We start from the raw sequence: 19,374 nt of genomic DNA on the forward strand, positions 1-19,374 counted from the left end.
AATCTGCCTGACTAGATTCACGTCTATTTTACGGATGATATTCGAGGATAACCGTTTACTCAAGCTTGGGTACTTATTTATCGGGATATCCCGGCCACTTCAGATCAAATCGCGGCTCTTCCACCGCCACAGCTCATGATTACCTACACAGACTCCGGTTGGGTCCAAAACTAGTCTGGTTATCCCGACTATTACGAGCGTGGTTAAACCGTTATTAAAAGAAAATGAATCTGCCTAACAAAAGTTATTATAATACTAACATTGTCCCAATTCTTAACGTCATATTTAAGTAGGAACACGAATAGAAAAAGTTCAAGTAGGATAAGCGTAGCGAGACAGACTAATCTGTTCAAAATACTATGACAAAATAAAAAAGCACTCCTTTCGAAATTTTTTGGACTTCTTGGAGACCACTTTATGAATTATGTGTATCTTTGTCACGGCCACAATTTTAGTGTATCCAGCAATAGCTCACACTGAAACCAAGGATATCCCACATTTACAGTCATAATCATATTATTATTAGAAAAAACACATTAAGGTCTGTGGCTATTAGTTGTAGCCGAAGACATTATACTCTACTACCGTTGTACCTCGTTTTATGGGGTGGGATACACTAGAGTACTAGAGCATTAACTCTAGAGCGTTCGGATGTAATGTAACCTTTTTCTTTTATTAGTTGAGAATGCTAGACGCTATATTCGGTACAATCCTCACGAGATGTTGCAAAAGGTATAACGCAAGATTTTGTTGAATGTTCTAGTCTATATTCAAGCTTACATATGGTGCAGTCGGCACTGTATTCATTCTGCACAATGCTTATTACCACCTATTTATGCCTATTACTTGATCATTTCAAAAATTCTATAAATTACCCAAGTAGGTTTTGTTTAAAATACAGGATTATTCACATTGCTGGTAACACCGATACCTACCACCTTTTCTTGCAATAACTTCGTTGAAGAGTTTTGTGCGAGTTTGATTGCTGGAAAACAAATCATACAGAGAATGAGACAATCAAGTATTTATTTATTGATAACATATTAATCTCTAAACGTGACACTCAATTAAAATCAGGTAAAATTTCAAGAAATTATACATAATAATCAACATAATTGAACAACAAAATAGGGAGTATTTATGAAAAATCTATTTCTCATTAAAGCAACAAGTAAACAAAATATAATCAATAAATGTAAAGGTCAGCTGCACGTGGAATCAACAAAACCCAAAAAATAACTCATATAAATGTTTTGATACTCATGTGTGCAAACATAGAGACACCGGCTATAAGTACGATTAGGTTGTTACCGATAATTAGCGATCGGTACTGGCAGTCTTCTGCCCTCATCATATCAGACTAAAACTTGTCGATACCGATGTTACGCATATATACATATGTACGGCGCTAAACATTTGTCAGAATACCCTTCCTCTCCTGACTTCGGAAAAATGGAGGTGAATGCGAAATTTTGGAACTAGTCTTTGGTATTTGGTATCAAATCTGTGAGAAAAATAAGTACATACCACAGAAGTGAAATTAACCACTTTACAGCTTGTAAAAACAATGAATGATAAAAATGTATCGTGTAAGAAACCTTATAGGAGCCTTTTTTAAATTTGTAATGAACCCTTTCAAAGATAAATAACCTATCGTTCAACTAAGAAGAGGTTCAATAAGATTTATATGGTCACAGATTTACATGTTTCTATTGAGTAGTTGAGCCCGTACTTATAAGTATCGACCAGTGCAGTCAAATTTGGGATCGAAACGCCTGTATCTTTATTTTCACACACCTATTTATCAAAAAACATTCGTTTATCGATTAAGATATTACAATATCGATATTTACTCATCTTGAAATGTAATACTATTTGACTAATCACAATAATACCGACCGATAGCACTGTAAAGATTGGTTTAATGAAAACGTGTTAAATCCTAGTTGACTGATGTCGGCTACGTGAGTTCTTTCTATACAGGTTCAGTAGATTAGCACAGCTTCGTCATTCGTTCAACATGTTCGTGTACTTTTTCCTGTATACATTGTGCCTCGAGTGCTGAAGAGGTAATGACAATATTAATACCTTATTATCAGATTGATTATTAAGTAAGATAATGTATTATATTGCCATAAAAGGACCTTACGACAACTAAACACACTTATAGTAGTGATTTGTCAAGTCCGAAACTTAGCACACGTAACTCCATAGTAAGTGGGCGCGGTCCAGAGAGCGGCAGACATCACGAGCGGTGACGTGGCCCTCTCGTCTCGTCCAGAGCCGCGCTGCGATCACCTTAACGACAGCCCATGTTCATATGACAACTATGAGATATATAAGTAGTCCACTATTGTATAATGTTAACTCTATCATGAGTATTGACGAATCTAAAGATACATATTCTTAAAATAGAATAGATAGCACACGAAATATTATAATGGGTAATGGGTACATTCAGAAATACAATTATTATGTGACGTCTAACTTGGTTAACTACATTATGAAATTATTACAGCTATGTGCTAGAACAATTTAAATAGACACATAAAAGAGATGCGTATCAAGTACTTGTATTTGCTTAAATAATCATTACGAATATAATAAATATTATAATGAGTCGAGATATTAACGCGATTACAACACGAACTCATCGTAAGCACATGGGGATGGTGCTCACCGTATCTATTGATCAAACCTACGTGTTAACTTCGAAGATAGTATACAGTCAAGTAGCATGGACAGCAGGATCATAATGACATAACAACATAAACACCAAACAAATGTAAATCTTGTCATTTCGACTTCTTGTCACGTGATTAACTCGTCACACAACTGTGTAACCAGACGAGTATCTAGTTTTCGCAAATTTATGAATATTAATACAATCCGTATATCCACATAACTAAAATGATATGACTAGTAATAAAGTAATAATAGAATCGTGTATCAAAATATTTGATTTATATTCTGTCAACGAAAGCGGGACGGACCTATGAAATTCATTCATTCATATCATGATTTTCGACAATTTTATATCCGGTAAAATTGGTTACTAAAACAAAAAAAAACTGGGCTACTCGGGGAGGGTTGGACGTCAGTCAAGTTCCAGGAGGAGGCCAGGCAATTTCGTGTTCGTACGGCCCTAAAAGAATGAAACCGTAGCCTAAAATATACGAACTAGAGGTACGTTTTTAGTCTGTCATTTCTTAAGAAACTTTTGTCTACAGAGTCTGGCACTGGGGTTTGAGTTGGAACCTCTTGAACATCGGTCAACGAAGGATCTAGTAAAAAATGGCATTGCCACCCTCCCCTCCCTGGGTCAAACGCTGTGTGAGCCCATCTAAGTTTGTATGATTTATTAAAAGGAGTGAAAAACCTCAAATCCTGATACAGCCCATTTCATTGAAATGTATTCTTAAATGGCTCAAGTGGTTTTGACCATCAATTTCAGAATTACGTAAGAGGTTTACACAAGACTTTGATCGCCATCAATTACAGCTCTGATCCTATGCAATTGCAGTAAGATGTAAGGTGGTGGATGAGAAAGATGTAAGGTGCATGATGCAGGAACGATGAAGTGGAAACACTTCAAGGACGGTACTTGGTCGGAATGCGATTTTGTTCCTGTTGAAAGAAACGTCAAGTTCTTCGGGATCAACAATGAAGCTATTTTTTGCATGTGTATTCACTATGTTTTTGTATAAATTATACTTCCTACTTCAAAGCCCGGTTGACTGAAAAGGAAGTTATCTAAAAAGGTAGATGAGGCGCTGACCTCTTCACCTTGCCTGCCATCGACACTCAGCTCATCAGCTTATAGACTAGCGATTGACCGCCGATTAGAATGTAAAAAAGTTTGTAAGAAACCGAAAACAAACTAAGTTATAAAATATTACATCGCAAACTAAATTATGTTTGTTTAAAAACACTCTTTTTAGTTTTGCGAACTAATACGGTTACACAGAATACTGTCAAAGTATGATACACCACGCTGTCTAATTAAATAAAACATAAAATCTGAATCCGCAAGCGTAAACAACGACTCTTTAAGGGTTAGAAAAACAGTCACATTTAGGGTGCATTATAATACAATAAAAAACTGCAACATTGGCAGAAACAATTTACATATAGCAGTTGTTATATAGATATTGTGATGTTTGATGAATGACGTTGTCTATTTGCCATACCAATTTGGTACGCGTCGTCGGTAGAATGCCCCGATTCTGTACTGTTTAAGGCAGATTTAAAATCTATAAAATTTTCCTTAAAAAAACTGCTTCGTTAAACGCCGCAAACAAAAATAGACTCATTTGTAGATATGCCTCAAACATGTAACATCCCTAAATTTTGGGTTCGATTAAATATTTGTAAATTTTGCAACTCCAATACAAAATGTGTAAATGTTTTAGAACGAGATGTTCAATCATTATGCTAAAATAATTTTAAATCCCTATACATATTTTTGAGATTTTAACGTAAATTATTATTATTCTAGATACATTGTGTCACCATATGAAATAACATGAAGTTAGTTTTCGTGTAGATCATACAATGGCATACCTGATATTTATAATACATTAGGTAATCACATTAGGCAAACGCATTACCTTAAATAATTAATAAACAAATCCAAAATATGCATTAGATCACTACGATTCTGCGAAATCAGAAATATATTACAATACAGATTTAAAACATAAATTCTTGTATATCCTTACCAATAAATAATATATTAACTCTATTACTACGTCGAGTTTAATAATTTTAGTAAAGAGTAATCTTATTTTGTTTACTACTACCTATTAGGAAAATAGCTTAGTAATAAAAAGAGAGTATGGGAGGGGCACGGCCCACAATGGTATATGTGCTTATGATTTCACAAAGTGTAGGGTTTCTCGGCAAAGAGACAACTTTAAGCTCGATATACATGAGTGTTTATGATCGTAGGTATTAGTACTATTCTAATACAGATAAAATGACACTTAAAGTTACTGGCACACGCCACCCATAATTTACTTATTGTACTAACACAGTGATTCCTTAGGTAATGATAGTTACGAAAAACTTTCAAAAGTCTTTTGGCTTGAATTCAAGTCCATACGCGGGTAGCGATAATGAAGCACTTCACGGACCGATGAAGGATCAATATGTGTCATCATGGCGGAAGGCGTCGCGGAGCAGCACGTGGGTCACGGGGCTCGACACACGCTAGTCGCGCACTTGAGGATAGATCTCCTCAAAGAACTCCGTTAGTTAATTGTCCGGTGTGACTCCTGGCGGCGGGGTGTTGGAGTTGCTTGCCGCGTACTTAGCGCAGTTTTGGATCACGATTTGGGCCAGGTGCTTGATTTTCTGGTAGGCCCTGGGGTCGGTCAGCAAAGTGTTCAGTAGTCGCACTCCTCCTTCAGACTCGACCAAGTTGCAGTATTTGTCAGCTGAAATAGAAATGTTTTGACACAATTATAATCGACTGATTATGTCATATCGTGTTTTTTGTTATTTACATAATTATTGATTACAATTTAACTCATTACCGCAATTACATTCCCTCGCATGAGATGTTTATCAAAATACCAAAAATACACAGATGCTACTACAATGGTAAGTAATTGTAGTAAGAATACTTCAATAGTGAGAGAATGACTGACGCCTGGGTCATATTTAAACTAAGAATTGTACTATAATCACAGATTAAAACAAAAACGTTACGCATTTCCGGATAAATGGGTTGTAGTTTATAAACTACTGTGTACTAGCGGCGTCATAAAAGCGTTAAGCCAAAATGACTTTTAGAAACGACATTGTCCATTATTAGCCGAGACGATGCCGTGACACAGGATGAATAAGACATGAAGAGTGAATAGAAACAATTTTATTAATTATTGACACATAAGGGAAGAGCGGTTTTCATGTAAAAATAAAAGGACATTGACGAAATTGGTCTTGAATCAGTTTTCATAATTATTGAGTTAAAGAATAATCTAAAGAAAATTTGAAGTACTGGAGGAGCAATAACACGTGTTTGTCGTTACAACATGTTAGTTCATACGGGTGAGAACGTACTAAAGTAGCCTTTTTATAATAGGCATTCCGTACAATAATGAAAGTAAGAAACGAATTCAAAAAATGTGTCGAAAAACTAAGCAGGAAAGGGTCCATGCCTTCTTTTTCTATACCTCTATAGCGGCCGACATCTCACAAGAAATACTCTTTGCAGCCATATCGTCGTTCACACAATGCATCCATCGTTTATTTGGTCGTCCTCTTCCGCTATATCCATCCACATCCATGCTCAAACGCCTTCCTCATCTCATGATTTTCACGTAAATTGCAAAAAAATCTGGGGTCAGACACTTACGGTACACGGTGGTTAAGTTGGCTAGAGCCCAGGCGGCCCAGTGTTGGCACTGCGGCGTGTGATGCGCGTGTAGGAGGCCGAGTATCGGTTCGAAGGAACGGTAATTGATATTCCGCTCGGCGTACATGTCCCAGCGGTCGACGGCCGCGGCCACGCGCTGCAACACCTGGTGCCGCGCCGGCTCATCCACTGTCCACGCTTCCGGACCATCGGATGCCATGTGGGCAAGTACTCCAGCAGCGTTGTAGCTCACCTGAAGTATAACACTCTATTAGGCTACACTGTTTGGATAAGATATAAATATCATCATTTTTACAGCTCTTTTTTGAGATCGTTAGAGGTAAAATGTATGGATAAAATTATAAATGAGTGAATACTAAATAAACCAGTGCAAGGCCGTTAACTTCAAAGAACTACAAGATATAAATACACCCTGCAGTTCAATTATTTTGTAAAGGCAGGCTTTTGTTAACATAAGGACAAATTACCAAAAATCCTTTATACTTTTCAAACATTACAAATGTATCAAGTGTGTATATGAATGTCAGAAGTGCAACAACTTTGTATTATGGGATCTAATAAGAAAAAAATAAATGTAAGACCTCGATTCCATCGCTGCAAGAGTCCAACAACTCGTAGAAAACAGAGAGGAACAGCTTGTTCATGAGTTGCGGTCGAAGATCAGCGACTTCAGCCACGTTGCCCAACAAGCCCATCATGTTGCGTAGTAGCTCCTCCTTTTCGGGGAATATCTGAAGAAATATTTAAACAATCAATAAAGTGGTAACCTATTTTTTTTTGTATTGTTTATGTGCAACCTCCTTGGTATGAGAGCAAGTCGTGGCTTAATACACCCTTAAGACACATGCTACGTTTCTCACTATGTTTTCCTGCGTTCCGATAGGATTTGAAGTCCAATTGGAATAGTACTAAGCTATTTATAGTTTAAGAAAAATGGCCTTTTAGATGACGCAATCGTAAAAGAACATTATGTTTGCAGATGGTATGATCATTGGCCTGTAGGGGTTATGATATTAGAACTTAAAACCAAAGCAGACTAAATCCCTGCTAATATTATAAATGCGAAAGTAACTCAGTCTGTCTGTCTGTTACGCTTTCACATATAAACCACTGAACTGATTTTAATGAAATTTGGTACAGAGAAAGAGGTGACCTTGAGAAAGAACATAGGATAGTTTTTATCCCGGACTTTTGAAGAATTCCCTTGGTAACGCAATATAACCGACATCGGCGCGGGTGAAGGCGCGGGTGAAGGCGCGGGTGAAGGCGCGGGTGAAGGCGCGGGTGAAGGCGCGGGCGAAGCCGCGGGCGAAAAGCTTCCATTATAATCACTGTAATGGTCGAATCCCCAAAAATATAGATATTACAAAAAGACACAAACAAAGATATATATTTGCCTACATATAAGATATTTGCCTCGTGGCTAAGCTATAACCGCATAAATGAATCGATCACAGGTTAAGATACGCTTGACGTGGTTGGTCCGTAGATGGGTGACCATCTTTGTCATAACGAGTTCCTCAGTGTTTCGGAAGACACATTAAATTGTGGGTCCTGGATATTATTTCTGCATCTTTGACATTCGTTACAGGTAGTCAGAAGCTTGAAGTCTGACAACCAGTCTAGCCAAGGGTATTGTGTTGCCCAGGTAACTGGGTTGAGGAAGTCAGATAAGCAGTCGCTCCTTTTAAAACACTGGTACTAAGCTGAATCCGGTTCAAACTGGAAGCCGACCCCAACATAGTTAAGAAAAGGCGAGACCGATGATGATAAGATATAAGTTAGATGACAATAATGTGGAGGTAAATTGCACTACGCCCAAAACTCATTAAAATATCCTTGTTCTTTCCTGAGGATCATATTGGGACGAAATAGTTTCGATCAAATACTGCATTTGTGTCTATTATATATTATCGATTATTTTTTTTTGTCTCAATTTGTTGTTTTTTTTTAAATGGTATCTATCTCTTATTTTTTCGTTACGACTGATTTAGTTTATGAGAAGCCGGTAACTATGAGACAAATCTCTTTTATTACCTTGAGGCAAGCGAGGAAATATTCCATGCCCCGGTTCTCCAGGAACCGCTGGCAGTTCTGCGGCGTCTCGTCGGTGACGTTCCACATCGTCGACCAGGCCACCTCCAGCACGTCGTCACACACACGCCTCTCGAGCCGGTCTGATATTAGAGTCAGCATTTTCTGGAACAATCGAATACAGAATTTGAAACTAACTTTCTTCCTAGCTAGTTACATTGACGCATATAAATTATCTGTGAACTTGTACAATACTGTCATAATTGATTTTTATGTTACCTTTATTCTCTATGGTATGATATTGGCCACCCTATGTTAAAGTTATTTTGGAACTGTGGAACTAGACACACAGTACTAATTACAAGTTTCTAAAGTACTTTGTTAGGCCTACTGAAAATATGAAAATTCAGTGATAGATTGTGTTTGATCGTATTTATCTCGATTATCTTTAATTGTAGATTATCTATAGATCAAAACCTAAGAATCATGTATTGACCAATTTGTCTATCTTTCCTGAGTCTTCAAGCCAGGCGAAGTAAGACATTACGTTTTTATATTTGGGCTGATAAAACCGAGCCGGAACTAAGAATATTTGCATCGAGAAAGCTTAACTAGCTTGTGTAATTTAAGGACTTTTTATGGCTGAATACTACTACTGATTCAAGTAGATTGTTTAAAAAAAAACATTAAATCATTTATAGATTTGAAACTAGGTTAAAAATAACACAAACAGGGAAAAACCAAACGAAACACCTATCACAACAATGACAGTTTCTTTATTTAGATAAATAATTGAGGTTTTACCAATCGTAATGTTATTAAACTATAGTACAGCATTTTAATACCAGCATTATTGCTTGATAATAAAATCCACTGATTAAAATTATATCACTCGTTTGAGATAGTAAAAAAAAACACAGTAGCTTAGTAATATTTATTATTTTACAGTAACAGGTAAGACTTAAATGATCAGAACCTACGATATACAAAAGTACGTTCAGCCCCATGAACCCTTAAACCGTAAGGCCTATAGTAATACATGGTTCGATTGATAACGATTTTTCTGATTAGATGGACTCAAACTAAATTATTTCCGCGTAATTCCGCATGAACATAAAATAGTGCTGCAAAGCTAACAACTTTTGTTAGTTTATCATTTAGAAATAGTATAAATTTAACATAAATCTCTGCTATCATTGAAATAGATAACTTCTATTTATTTACAATATATTGAATCAACCTTATTTTAAATTTTGATTGATTATAATTAGGACTATTCAATTAAATTTTTTCTAACAGTTACGTTATATTGAGAAGATTTTACTGCTGCTTATTACTTAAATAAGAAGAAAACACCTTTTTCATTCAAAGCATAAAACGATCATGTAAATAGATTGATTGATGAATTATTATTAAATATACTATGAGAGCGTTATGATGACTGAAATTATTTTCGTTTTTGTTAATAAAACTAAATCCAAGCGCCATATTTCTGTATTTTTTTTAATTGTCTTGCAACATAATCCTTGGGTTTTCGTTCACCGTGTGTTCTTTATTATTATAATTGAGTCTAAACGTAAGTTATGTATATGTGTGTAACGTTACTACTAATTACTACCTTTTATTTGAAAGCATATAAAATTTCAGGTGCACAAGCTCATTAAAAAATCCATCGAGTTCGAACATGATATTAAAAAACCAAAAGTAATCATAATTTATTGAAGAAAGATTTTAATTATGATTATTACTGCTGCTTTATTCAAAACTGCAATTATGATAAAGACCTACCCAGAAAGCTTCTACTGCTATTTTATCAAAACTGAGAAAAAAAAACGATGTTACGACAATAGCTTTTCGCCCTCATACTTTAAAATTGTATAGATCTCAGACCCGTTTTGACGTAGGTAGCCTATTTTAAAACGAACTAGAACAGTTAAAAAGGGAAGTCTTTGTTGTTTTGACTACTTCAACCGATTTATCGTCAAAGTGGGCCATTTATTTTTGTTGATTATATATACATATAAAGTCGTAAAAAACTTTTTGTTCTACTAAATGTCATTTTATGCTCATTATAAATGCTTACTGATTAGATTGCGTGAATTTTTAAGAGAAAACAGAGTCAGTTTCCTGATTTTTTTCCACAAATCAATCCACTCCCATATTAAACATATTCAAACCCAAATTAATTAATATCAGAGCAGTATTTACAATAACTTTACATCCTCTTTCGGTTGTCCTTGTTATCTATACTAATATATAAAGCTGAAGAGTTTGTATGGTTTTTTTTTTGTTTGTTTGAACGCGCTAATCTCAGGAACTACTGGTCCAAATTGAAAAATTCTTTTTGTGTTGAATAGACCATTAATGGAGGAAGACTTTAGGCTTAAACCATCACGCTGCGACTAATGGGAGCGAAGATACAATGGTAAATGTGAAAAAAGTAAGGCAGGTATAAATCATAACTTATATCTTCTACCCACGGGGACGAAGTCGCGGGCAACAGCTAGTGTTATAATAAGACAAGTGAAGAAGGCATTTTGTTTGTCCGCATTTTTTTTTTAAATTTTTCTTTATCATGCTAAAAATATACATTAAGTTAAAAGAAAATATACACATTTACTTTTTTTCATTGTTTTTTTTTTGTCTAACTAATCGTTAATATTGTAATTCCTAAATAAATGACGGTCCACAACTAGGCGACAACCAATACCGATAAGTACAAAGTATACTCAAAAAATTCTAAGCTATATTTCTCGGACACCGCACTATTTCACCGCTGGGTGCGATCACACAAGCATAATAAATAGGTAGGTTCCGTGAATCGATCTATACACTCAACAACCTATGCAGACAAAACCTAGATCAAGGAGAAAGAGGATGCAGAGGCATCTGCACTTAAGTCTCGAGTGATACGTAGGAAACGATCACATTCAAGTTTGAAGCATTTTATAGAGCTGGGGGCCTACCGCCACCTCTTCAACCACGAGTGTTGCCTTTGTAGAAGAGAGACATCGCGCACTGTAGTCTGTCTCGCTTTCACAACGGCAGCTTGCAATAGCTGATCTCGAATGTCGGTCAAAGAGGCAGGAAAAATTGCAGTGGTATAAAATTTTAACTACATGTGGCCTATGAAAAATATTCGAGGGAGTTGGTAGAAGGAAAAATACATCAGCACATACACACATACACAGCTGTTTAAATAATTTGTTTCTGAAGCCAGTCGGTCGAACGTGTGTTGAATTTCAATGCAAGCATGCATCGTACTACCAGATACGTGTCTTATTTGTATCCTTAAGCCTGCCTAATAACAATCTAAACGGAATTTATTTTTTACGAACTCAATAGGCAAACTTATTATTATTATTATTATTTTGTTTCAATTGATTGAATATAAACAACAAAACACAATAAAATTTTACAAACTATTATATAAATTAAAAAATATTTAATCAAAGTTAAAAAAAACAAGGTAAATGGCAAATTGCAAGAAAAATAAATCATATTTTTTAAGAAAATCGCAAACGCAAAAAAAAAACAGTGCAGAAACTCAAATCGCATTTGTATTACACAGCTGGTATACAATAGAAAGCATAACAAAAATAATTGTCACATAAACTTAGCAAGTGTTAGCTAAAAGTAAACAAACGAATAACAGAAAATAACCAAACAATATCTGGGCCTGACAGGTGTTATCGCTTAGCATGTGCCGCCTTATATTTCAAATAAAGATTTTTATAGGCATATATGGCCTCCAAACGGTATGCCCACCTCTAAATAATTCACGAAACTGCCTGCCATTAATTGTTGCAACAGCTGTAAGAAACTTCATCGTTACCTATGCATCGGTCGATATCAGTTCTTGTAAGGGTTGGAAACGACGAATGGCGAGTAAATGTCGGTCAAGTATTTGTAGTAGGTATTCGCATTTGCAAAGAGAAGCAGGGCGAGAGCAGATGAGCCGCATAAATCGATAACAGCGAGCGCAATGCAGATCGCACCTCCAATTTTAATATGGAACTTCCATACATAATATGAATAGTTAGCAATAGAAGCCAGTTCACAAAATACCTCAACATATATTCAAGATGTTAGTTTTAATCTTTGTTAGAAGACTGCATTTTATCTTAGTATAAATCATTTCATTATTGCAACTTCGTTTTCTTTTTTGTTAATTAATTTATGTTGTTGAGAGAGCTTTTCTTATTTATATTATACTTATTGCTGGCATATAACATACTTTATGTATTTGATTTCCGAAAATGCAAAAATTCGCTACAGCACAAAGATATATTATTACGGTCGCGTTAAGCACAAACAAATAGTTTGTTTAATTTTCGCAGCTTTGATTTCACAAGTATCAATTGTGTTAGTAAACATTTCAATATCATAAAAGTATGATTAGTGTTCTCGTATAAAATAATAATTTAGAAGGTTTTATATAATGTAGGATCCCAGTACTTAAGACACGAAATTAACAAACCTGAACATGAGTTCCCGTGTCCTCTTTCATCCATCATCAAAATCGAATGTTCTACAGTCTCACCCTACTTACGGATAAGTAGTACAAGTGAGGAAACTTTTGTCTTAATGGGATACCAACAAACTTCAAATTTACACAATTCAATTTCGTTAAAACCAAACCTTGATAAATTCACCTAAAACATTATTTCCAATCGTAATAATCTGATTTTATCCCAGTATTGTGTATAAATCTGTTGTGCGAGGGTACGAAAGTAGTAACGAAGTGATAACTCGCTATCAAGAGCGCCCATAGTGATGCTTCCTGCAATTGATTCTAACTGCGCCGCAGCATGCAATCCGTAATCCTTGCCTAGATTAATGCCTTCACGCGAATAGAGATTATATCAGGACCTTTTGTGATTATTTAGGGTTCACTTAATAATTAACAACATGAAAATTGAATTCCTCGATCTTTTAAATCTACAAAAAAGTCTAATAAAAGTGGTATCCTAAAGTTTTGATGACTTTACAGATAAAACAAAATACGTATAACTTATAAAAAACTCGGCCAAAAGAATAAGACAAGATTAACTGAATCCCAACTTATATCAATAATGTTATAATATTCTTAGTTATAAAACTTACGCCAATAGCTCCGTGGTTGCCGAGGAACCTCTTTTGTTTGCCGTCAACCTGGCATGCCAGGGAGTTTAGCAGGTAGATCGCGATGCGTTGCACGAAACCCTCTTGGTTTACATCAGCCACACCATTTAAAAGAATTTGTACCACACGCTCGTACTCGAACAACTGAAATACATTTAGAAGATGCATTACTTTTTTTCAGACCTTAAATCCTTTCAAGGAAATTTTGATTCGCGACCATATATTTTTTCTTATTTCTCTTGGCTACTAAGAAATTCAAACATAGTAGTAAAGCTGCTTCAACTTCTAGAAATTTAAAAATCAATAACACGTGTTTTCATAGAAATGTCTCTCACGTGTGGTATAATTGTTGACCTATATGATCTTGACTCATTCACAAGTTAGGTCAAGTACAAATACGGGCCGAAAGGCTTACAAAATTAAATACCAGAAAATATAGGGCACTCAGCTAAAACTGAAGCGTCGAAATTCAAATGAATAAAATATGGGGACTGGCGTGTAACTGTCAGTCACTTCATGATTTTCTCTTTTTTCGTAATTATCTGTATTAGGGTATATTAAGCCTATGATTTCAAAATTGGTTCAATAGATCAATTTGCCCCGCAAAATTTCCCAAACTACACTTCTTCATAATATTATTATTATTTAAGAACATTAATTAATTACCACATCATTCGGGATCTTCAGTTGGCACAGCGTAAGACAACCATTCCTCATCATGGTATCGTCACCGAGATGGGCCTCCATGCCGTCCAGCAGCGCAGTAATGATCCGTTTCTTTAGTTTCACCCCAATACGATCTCTTTCTTTCCCTTTTACTATGTAGAACAGAGTTGCACTGGAAGTGCATGAAACTGGTCAGTATAAGTTAACTTACCTTTATGCAATACTAAGTTCTTAAACTATATATTTGTATTTAATCTAAATACACTCATTTAACGCCTTAACTTTCGTACACTAAAAGTGCGATTTTAAGACTTTCCAACGCTTCAAAGCGTCATGGAGGAGACAACAATAACCAACGGGGATTAGTAGATAATAATAAACTAGTACGACGTTCCAATATGAGGTTATAAGGGCTTCACTACCTTAAGTGAGAAGAAAGAGTGTTATTTAAATGTTGATAATGTTACATGACACGTACCTGCCAGAAATCTGAATATGTTTTTCAGAAACGTGCTGGTCCATCGCATCGAGCACGACGCGCAGGGCACGGCCTACGTATGCATTGTTCTCGTAACGGAATAAGTAATAAAGATCGTTGAGGACGCGGGTCAGCAGCGCCGGTCGCTCCATGTAAGCGCACGCTGCCGTCAGGATCTGCTCCTCGTTTGCGTCACCGGTTATCTGAACAAAATAAAAATATAAATAAATAGGGTTTTAAAAATAGATAGGTGTATAAACACTGTCGTAATAATAATGTCTTCGAATCCGTTCCGAAATTTGTAGGCCAAATTGATGAAAAACTTTTAGTACCTAGAGTCCCACACTACTATCAATAAGATGCAACTGTTGCTTTTCAACTTTTATCGTCAAGTTTTACAGCTGCAACAGTCGTATTTGCAAAGATGCCGCTTTACAGATGTAAAACGGGCATTACGAGATCGTAATGCCCGTTCGGTTTCCACAACTACAACAGTCTTACTAAAGGTTATGGTGGAGTCGCCTTAATTCCAGATGATCTATAAGGGAATAAAAGGCAGAAATTGTGTATATGTCTACATAGATTGATCTTGACCTTACGAGAACTACCAACAATTTCAGAATATTAGACCAACAATGTATAGAAAAGTAGGTCGCCTAAGTAGGTTACAGAAGAAGGTTATACAAGTTTAAAAAATAAAAGGACTTCTGAATTATCTTTCCTTTTCATAATTTCCTATTACGACAGGACTTGAATTGTACTTATACAATTACTCGGCTCATTAGTTTAAAATCCATGTCCAAATAATAACTCTCGAAGGTTTCGAAAAAATAGGCGATAGGACACACTGCAGAGCCTTAGTAATGGGGTTTCGTTTAGACTTTTTGGTACAGAAGCCTAAAATTACTAAAGAATCGGAACTAATGATCTTGGGTACCAGCATGAAAAATATACCCACCGTTTCTCAAACATTTAGGTTTTTACTATTAATATATTTTTTTAAATTTCATAATACAAAGGCACGCTATAATAAAACGAGATATGTAATACAATGGCTACATTATTGTCAGTTGCTTATGCATAAAGGGGTAATAGCACATTTCTCAGCGCAAATCTAAAATTAATCATAACTGCAATACGCAACCTTTATGAAAGCGGATGGAAAATTACAACATCACCCGTCTCAAGGACAAAGGTCCAGACAGATCGATATCCAATTAATCTAGCTGCGCGGAACAAGGTGCATCTACCCTTCACCCCCCTTGCACATGCGTGGTGGTCCATTGCGCGGACAAAACATTGAAGCTGCAATACGTATACATATGTCCGTTTACAATGACCCGAGGCCATGGTTACAACCACCCATTCCATGAAACGCGTGGCTGTTAATGAGCATTCCCAGCAGTACTATTTTTACTCAAGAAGTTAAAGCTTTCACTTAAATGTCTGTTAATATTACAGATCACACCAAATTCGCGTGATCATTGGCTACTAGGCTTTACACCTACCTAATAAGCTATACAGAGATTCATTTCTGAAGTTCAATTCAAATATTAGGGTTGATTTCGTAGTACGATTTTTATATTGGTCCTCATACGTCCGTTGGAAATTTAAATATCATACTAAGCGTAACATTTTCCGTAACCGTTTCAAAGCGGCAAATATTATATTACTCGCACAAATCGATGAGAATTATATTTTTGCTATCGTCCTATAAAATAAACAATTGTAATATGTTTGTTTATTCGATTTTATTATTTGTTTGATCTAAACTCTTCGCGTGATACCAGGAAGGTAATAGCGCAGTACTTATAAATACTGGTCACGTATTTCATTACGCTAATCACGAATCCAGTAGTCAAATACCGATGCTTGAAAAGGGCTTTCAACAAAACCTTTCAACAATAGCAATGTGCTTGATATATATATAGTACTTGTGTGACTCAAAAGAACAAATGACGGTGGCTGGAGCATGTCCCACACACTCTAGATAGCACGTAGGCGTTTCGATGCACACCCACACTTTGTAGTCAGTAATATTCCGAGAATCAATACCTATTAGCAAGGAACAAACAAGGTATTGTAGTCTTACTTATTTGAAACAATATTTTTTTCAGGCGTTCTTTATGTACGCAACTATCAGACATCTGGCTTTCGTGCCCGAAGCATCCTTTTAGTTCAAAAGTTTACTCAACCCAGTTCTTTGAAAGACATCTTATAAGGTCCACAGAGCCTTTCATTCAAGACGATAAAAGTACTAAAGGATTTCGTAAGGCACAGGGCTAACATGCTGAAGTTACACACTAGAAATATTATTTTTTTAGTTGCAGATGGCGCGTAATCTGCTCAGCTTTATGATAGTAATGATTTACTATTAATACTAACACATTGATACTGACACATTTAACAAAATATTAAAAAACCTCACTAAACCCCATTCATATTGTTTACAGTTCTTTACCATTCATACCTCGACATTCCATTACACATATCAAGTAAAAATACTCATTATGTAAATAATGGAAACAGTCCTGTTCTATAATGTAATTTATACACTCATTACAGGCACATATAACTATGAAACCATAATGACTGCCACTAATCTCTAATAAGCTGTAGCCCCGAAAAATTGGCAACAATTCATTACCTTGAAGCACTATTTTATAAAGAAACAAGGCAAGTGCAACTCTGGCATGATAAAATGTATAATCATTGAGTGGGTTGCCACACAAAGAGTGTGCAACAGTTATTTGTTTAGCTCACTTCCATGTCTTGAGAAACAGGAAAGCGGAGAAACCTTATCAACTTTGTGAAAGTTGTAAAGGTATATCAAATGACCTTTTACAAGCAAACAAATTTATACTTATAAACTTTTCTATTTGAAGGCTTTATAAGGGCCTGAAGGCTAAGGCTCAGGCTACTGTTCTCATGTTTTCTACTAAATAAACATTTGATATAAAATCATACAGTAGAAGTTGGTACCCATTCAACATAATGTGATTAATTGCTTGTTCCATACAGTAACAACATTGCTGATATAATATCATTGATCATCTACTGTATGAGCCTTGCATTAGCATGCTGAAGCATTAACAGTCATGCACTAGGGACCCCTCTTAACAATTAATAGTTAGTTGTTATGGTATTTGTCGTATAGTTAGTCGTATTGGCCTTTATCAGTATATCATTAGAAATCTATTGATTGTTTACAATTTCACCAGCTATTGTTTTTGATTAAAAATTCTACAATAATCAGAAGCATCTAACAATACTTACAATTTTAGCTGGGATGTCATGCCTCTTGCATGCTCCATGATGGGTTGCATATAAACCAAGGAACTCCAAAGGGCGATTCACTCGGCTTACTAATCCTGGGATGTCACAGCGTACTTCCATTTCCATACAGTCAGAGGTGCCCTGGCTTAGAGTAGAAACCGCTGCTGCACCGGTTCCTGCCAGGTTTGTACCTGATATATCCAATGATTCTAACTCAGGTAAGTTTGTTACAAGTTTTGTCAAAACCTCATTTGGGTTGAAGTATTTTCCGTGCCTATCATTGGACTGTGAAATATCCAGATGCCTCAAAGTATGCAGAGTAGAAATCCACTCAATTAAATCTTTGTTCCAATGCACACTATGAAGGATTAGAGCTCTCAGGTTGTGCAATGCATTGAGTGCCCATATGGTTCCAGCCGATGTGCATTCAGACAAGTCCAGGTAGGTCAGATTTTTCAGAGGTTTTAATAAGAGCAATGGGAATATAGCCAGTCCACGTCGGTGTATAATGAGTCTCCTCAATTTAGGTGCATTGATAATATAGCCCCGTTCTCGATAGATGACTTCATCTTGTGACAGGACATGGGTCACAGGGCCAAACTTTAAAGAGATCAAGTTGTGACTGTTGTTGTTAATGTGTTCTAGGGAGGCGTGGGATAGGTGCTCACACTGTACCAGTTCCACCTCATAGGGCCTATGTATCACCATGCTGTGCAATCCACTATCAGTAATGCGGGAGTTTCGCAATCTAACACGGTCGAGCCGAGTGCGATACTTATCACTAAATAAGTTAGCAATATTGTCATTGATGCGGTATTTTCTTTGATACGCGCTTATGAATCTCTCACAAATTTCAGCAGGCAATATAACATCATCTTTCAGTCTGAGGCAGCGGGTTGTCGGATCCAAGGTAGTAATCGTGTTCAAATTTACCACAACAAAGTCCATACATATGTCAAACAAGGATTCAGGGAAGCAATCTTGTACTGAAAAAGCTTTCTGTTCGGTCGACATTCTGATGTAGATAGGTACAAACACTTCCTTCACGATATTGTGTAATGAAACGATTGAAAGTATTGCACTATTATCATCTCGTAATTACAAGCACTATAATATTTTAAGTGTCATCGAAACACATTTTGGAGTCTTATCACCAAGTCTACTTTACTCAATTTTCACCATATATAAGCGAATACGAACGCACTTGCTATGAAGCAAACCCGAACGAGACTCGACAGTCGCAGTTTTCGCAAAACGCAACAAGAAAGAAAGTAAATTGTCTATTTTTTTTTTGGTGTCATAGACTAGACTTAGCTAAATGGTTGTCTATTATAAATTTTTAGTCTCGTGAAAATATAGCTTTTCGTATTTTTATTAATCTTAAAATTTTAATAGTTTTCAATTGCGGCACAAA

At 35.9% G+C, this 19,374-nt stretch overlaps 1 protein-coding gene across 1 annotated transcript; it reads right to left on the reverse strand.

Annotated features, from left to right (window-relative positions):
* Window positions 1-1,009: 1,009 nt before the first annotated feature.
* LOC113496123 (protein zer-1 homolog) lies at window positions 1,010-19,227 on the reverse strand. Its single transcript, XM_026875245.1, has 8 exons — window positions 17,961-19,227; window positions 14,685-14,887; window positions 14,207-14,378; window positions 13,523-13,684; window positions 8,420-8,581; window positions 6,964-7,113; window positions 6,362-6,614; window positions 1,010-5,438 (listed from the first exon to the last, which is right to left on the reverse strand). The coding sequence occupies exons 1-8, from the start codon at window positions 18,972-18,974 to the stop codon at window positions 5,257-5,259; spliced, it is 2,298 nt and encodes a 765-aa protein (XP_026731046.1). The 5' UTR covers window positions 18,975-19,227; the 3' UTR covers window positions 1,010-5,256.
* Window positions 19,228-19,374: the final 147 nt, after the last annotated feature.

This window comes from Trichoplusia ni, chromosome 7, assembly GCF_003590095.1.
Source record: "Trichoplusia ni isolate ovarian cell line Hi5 chromosome 7, tn1, whole genome shotgun sequence".
Lineage (NCBI taxonomy): Eukaryota > Metazoa > Arthropoda > Insecta > Lepidoptera > Noctuidae > Trichoplusia > Trichoplusia ni.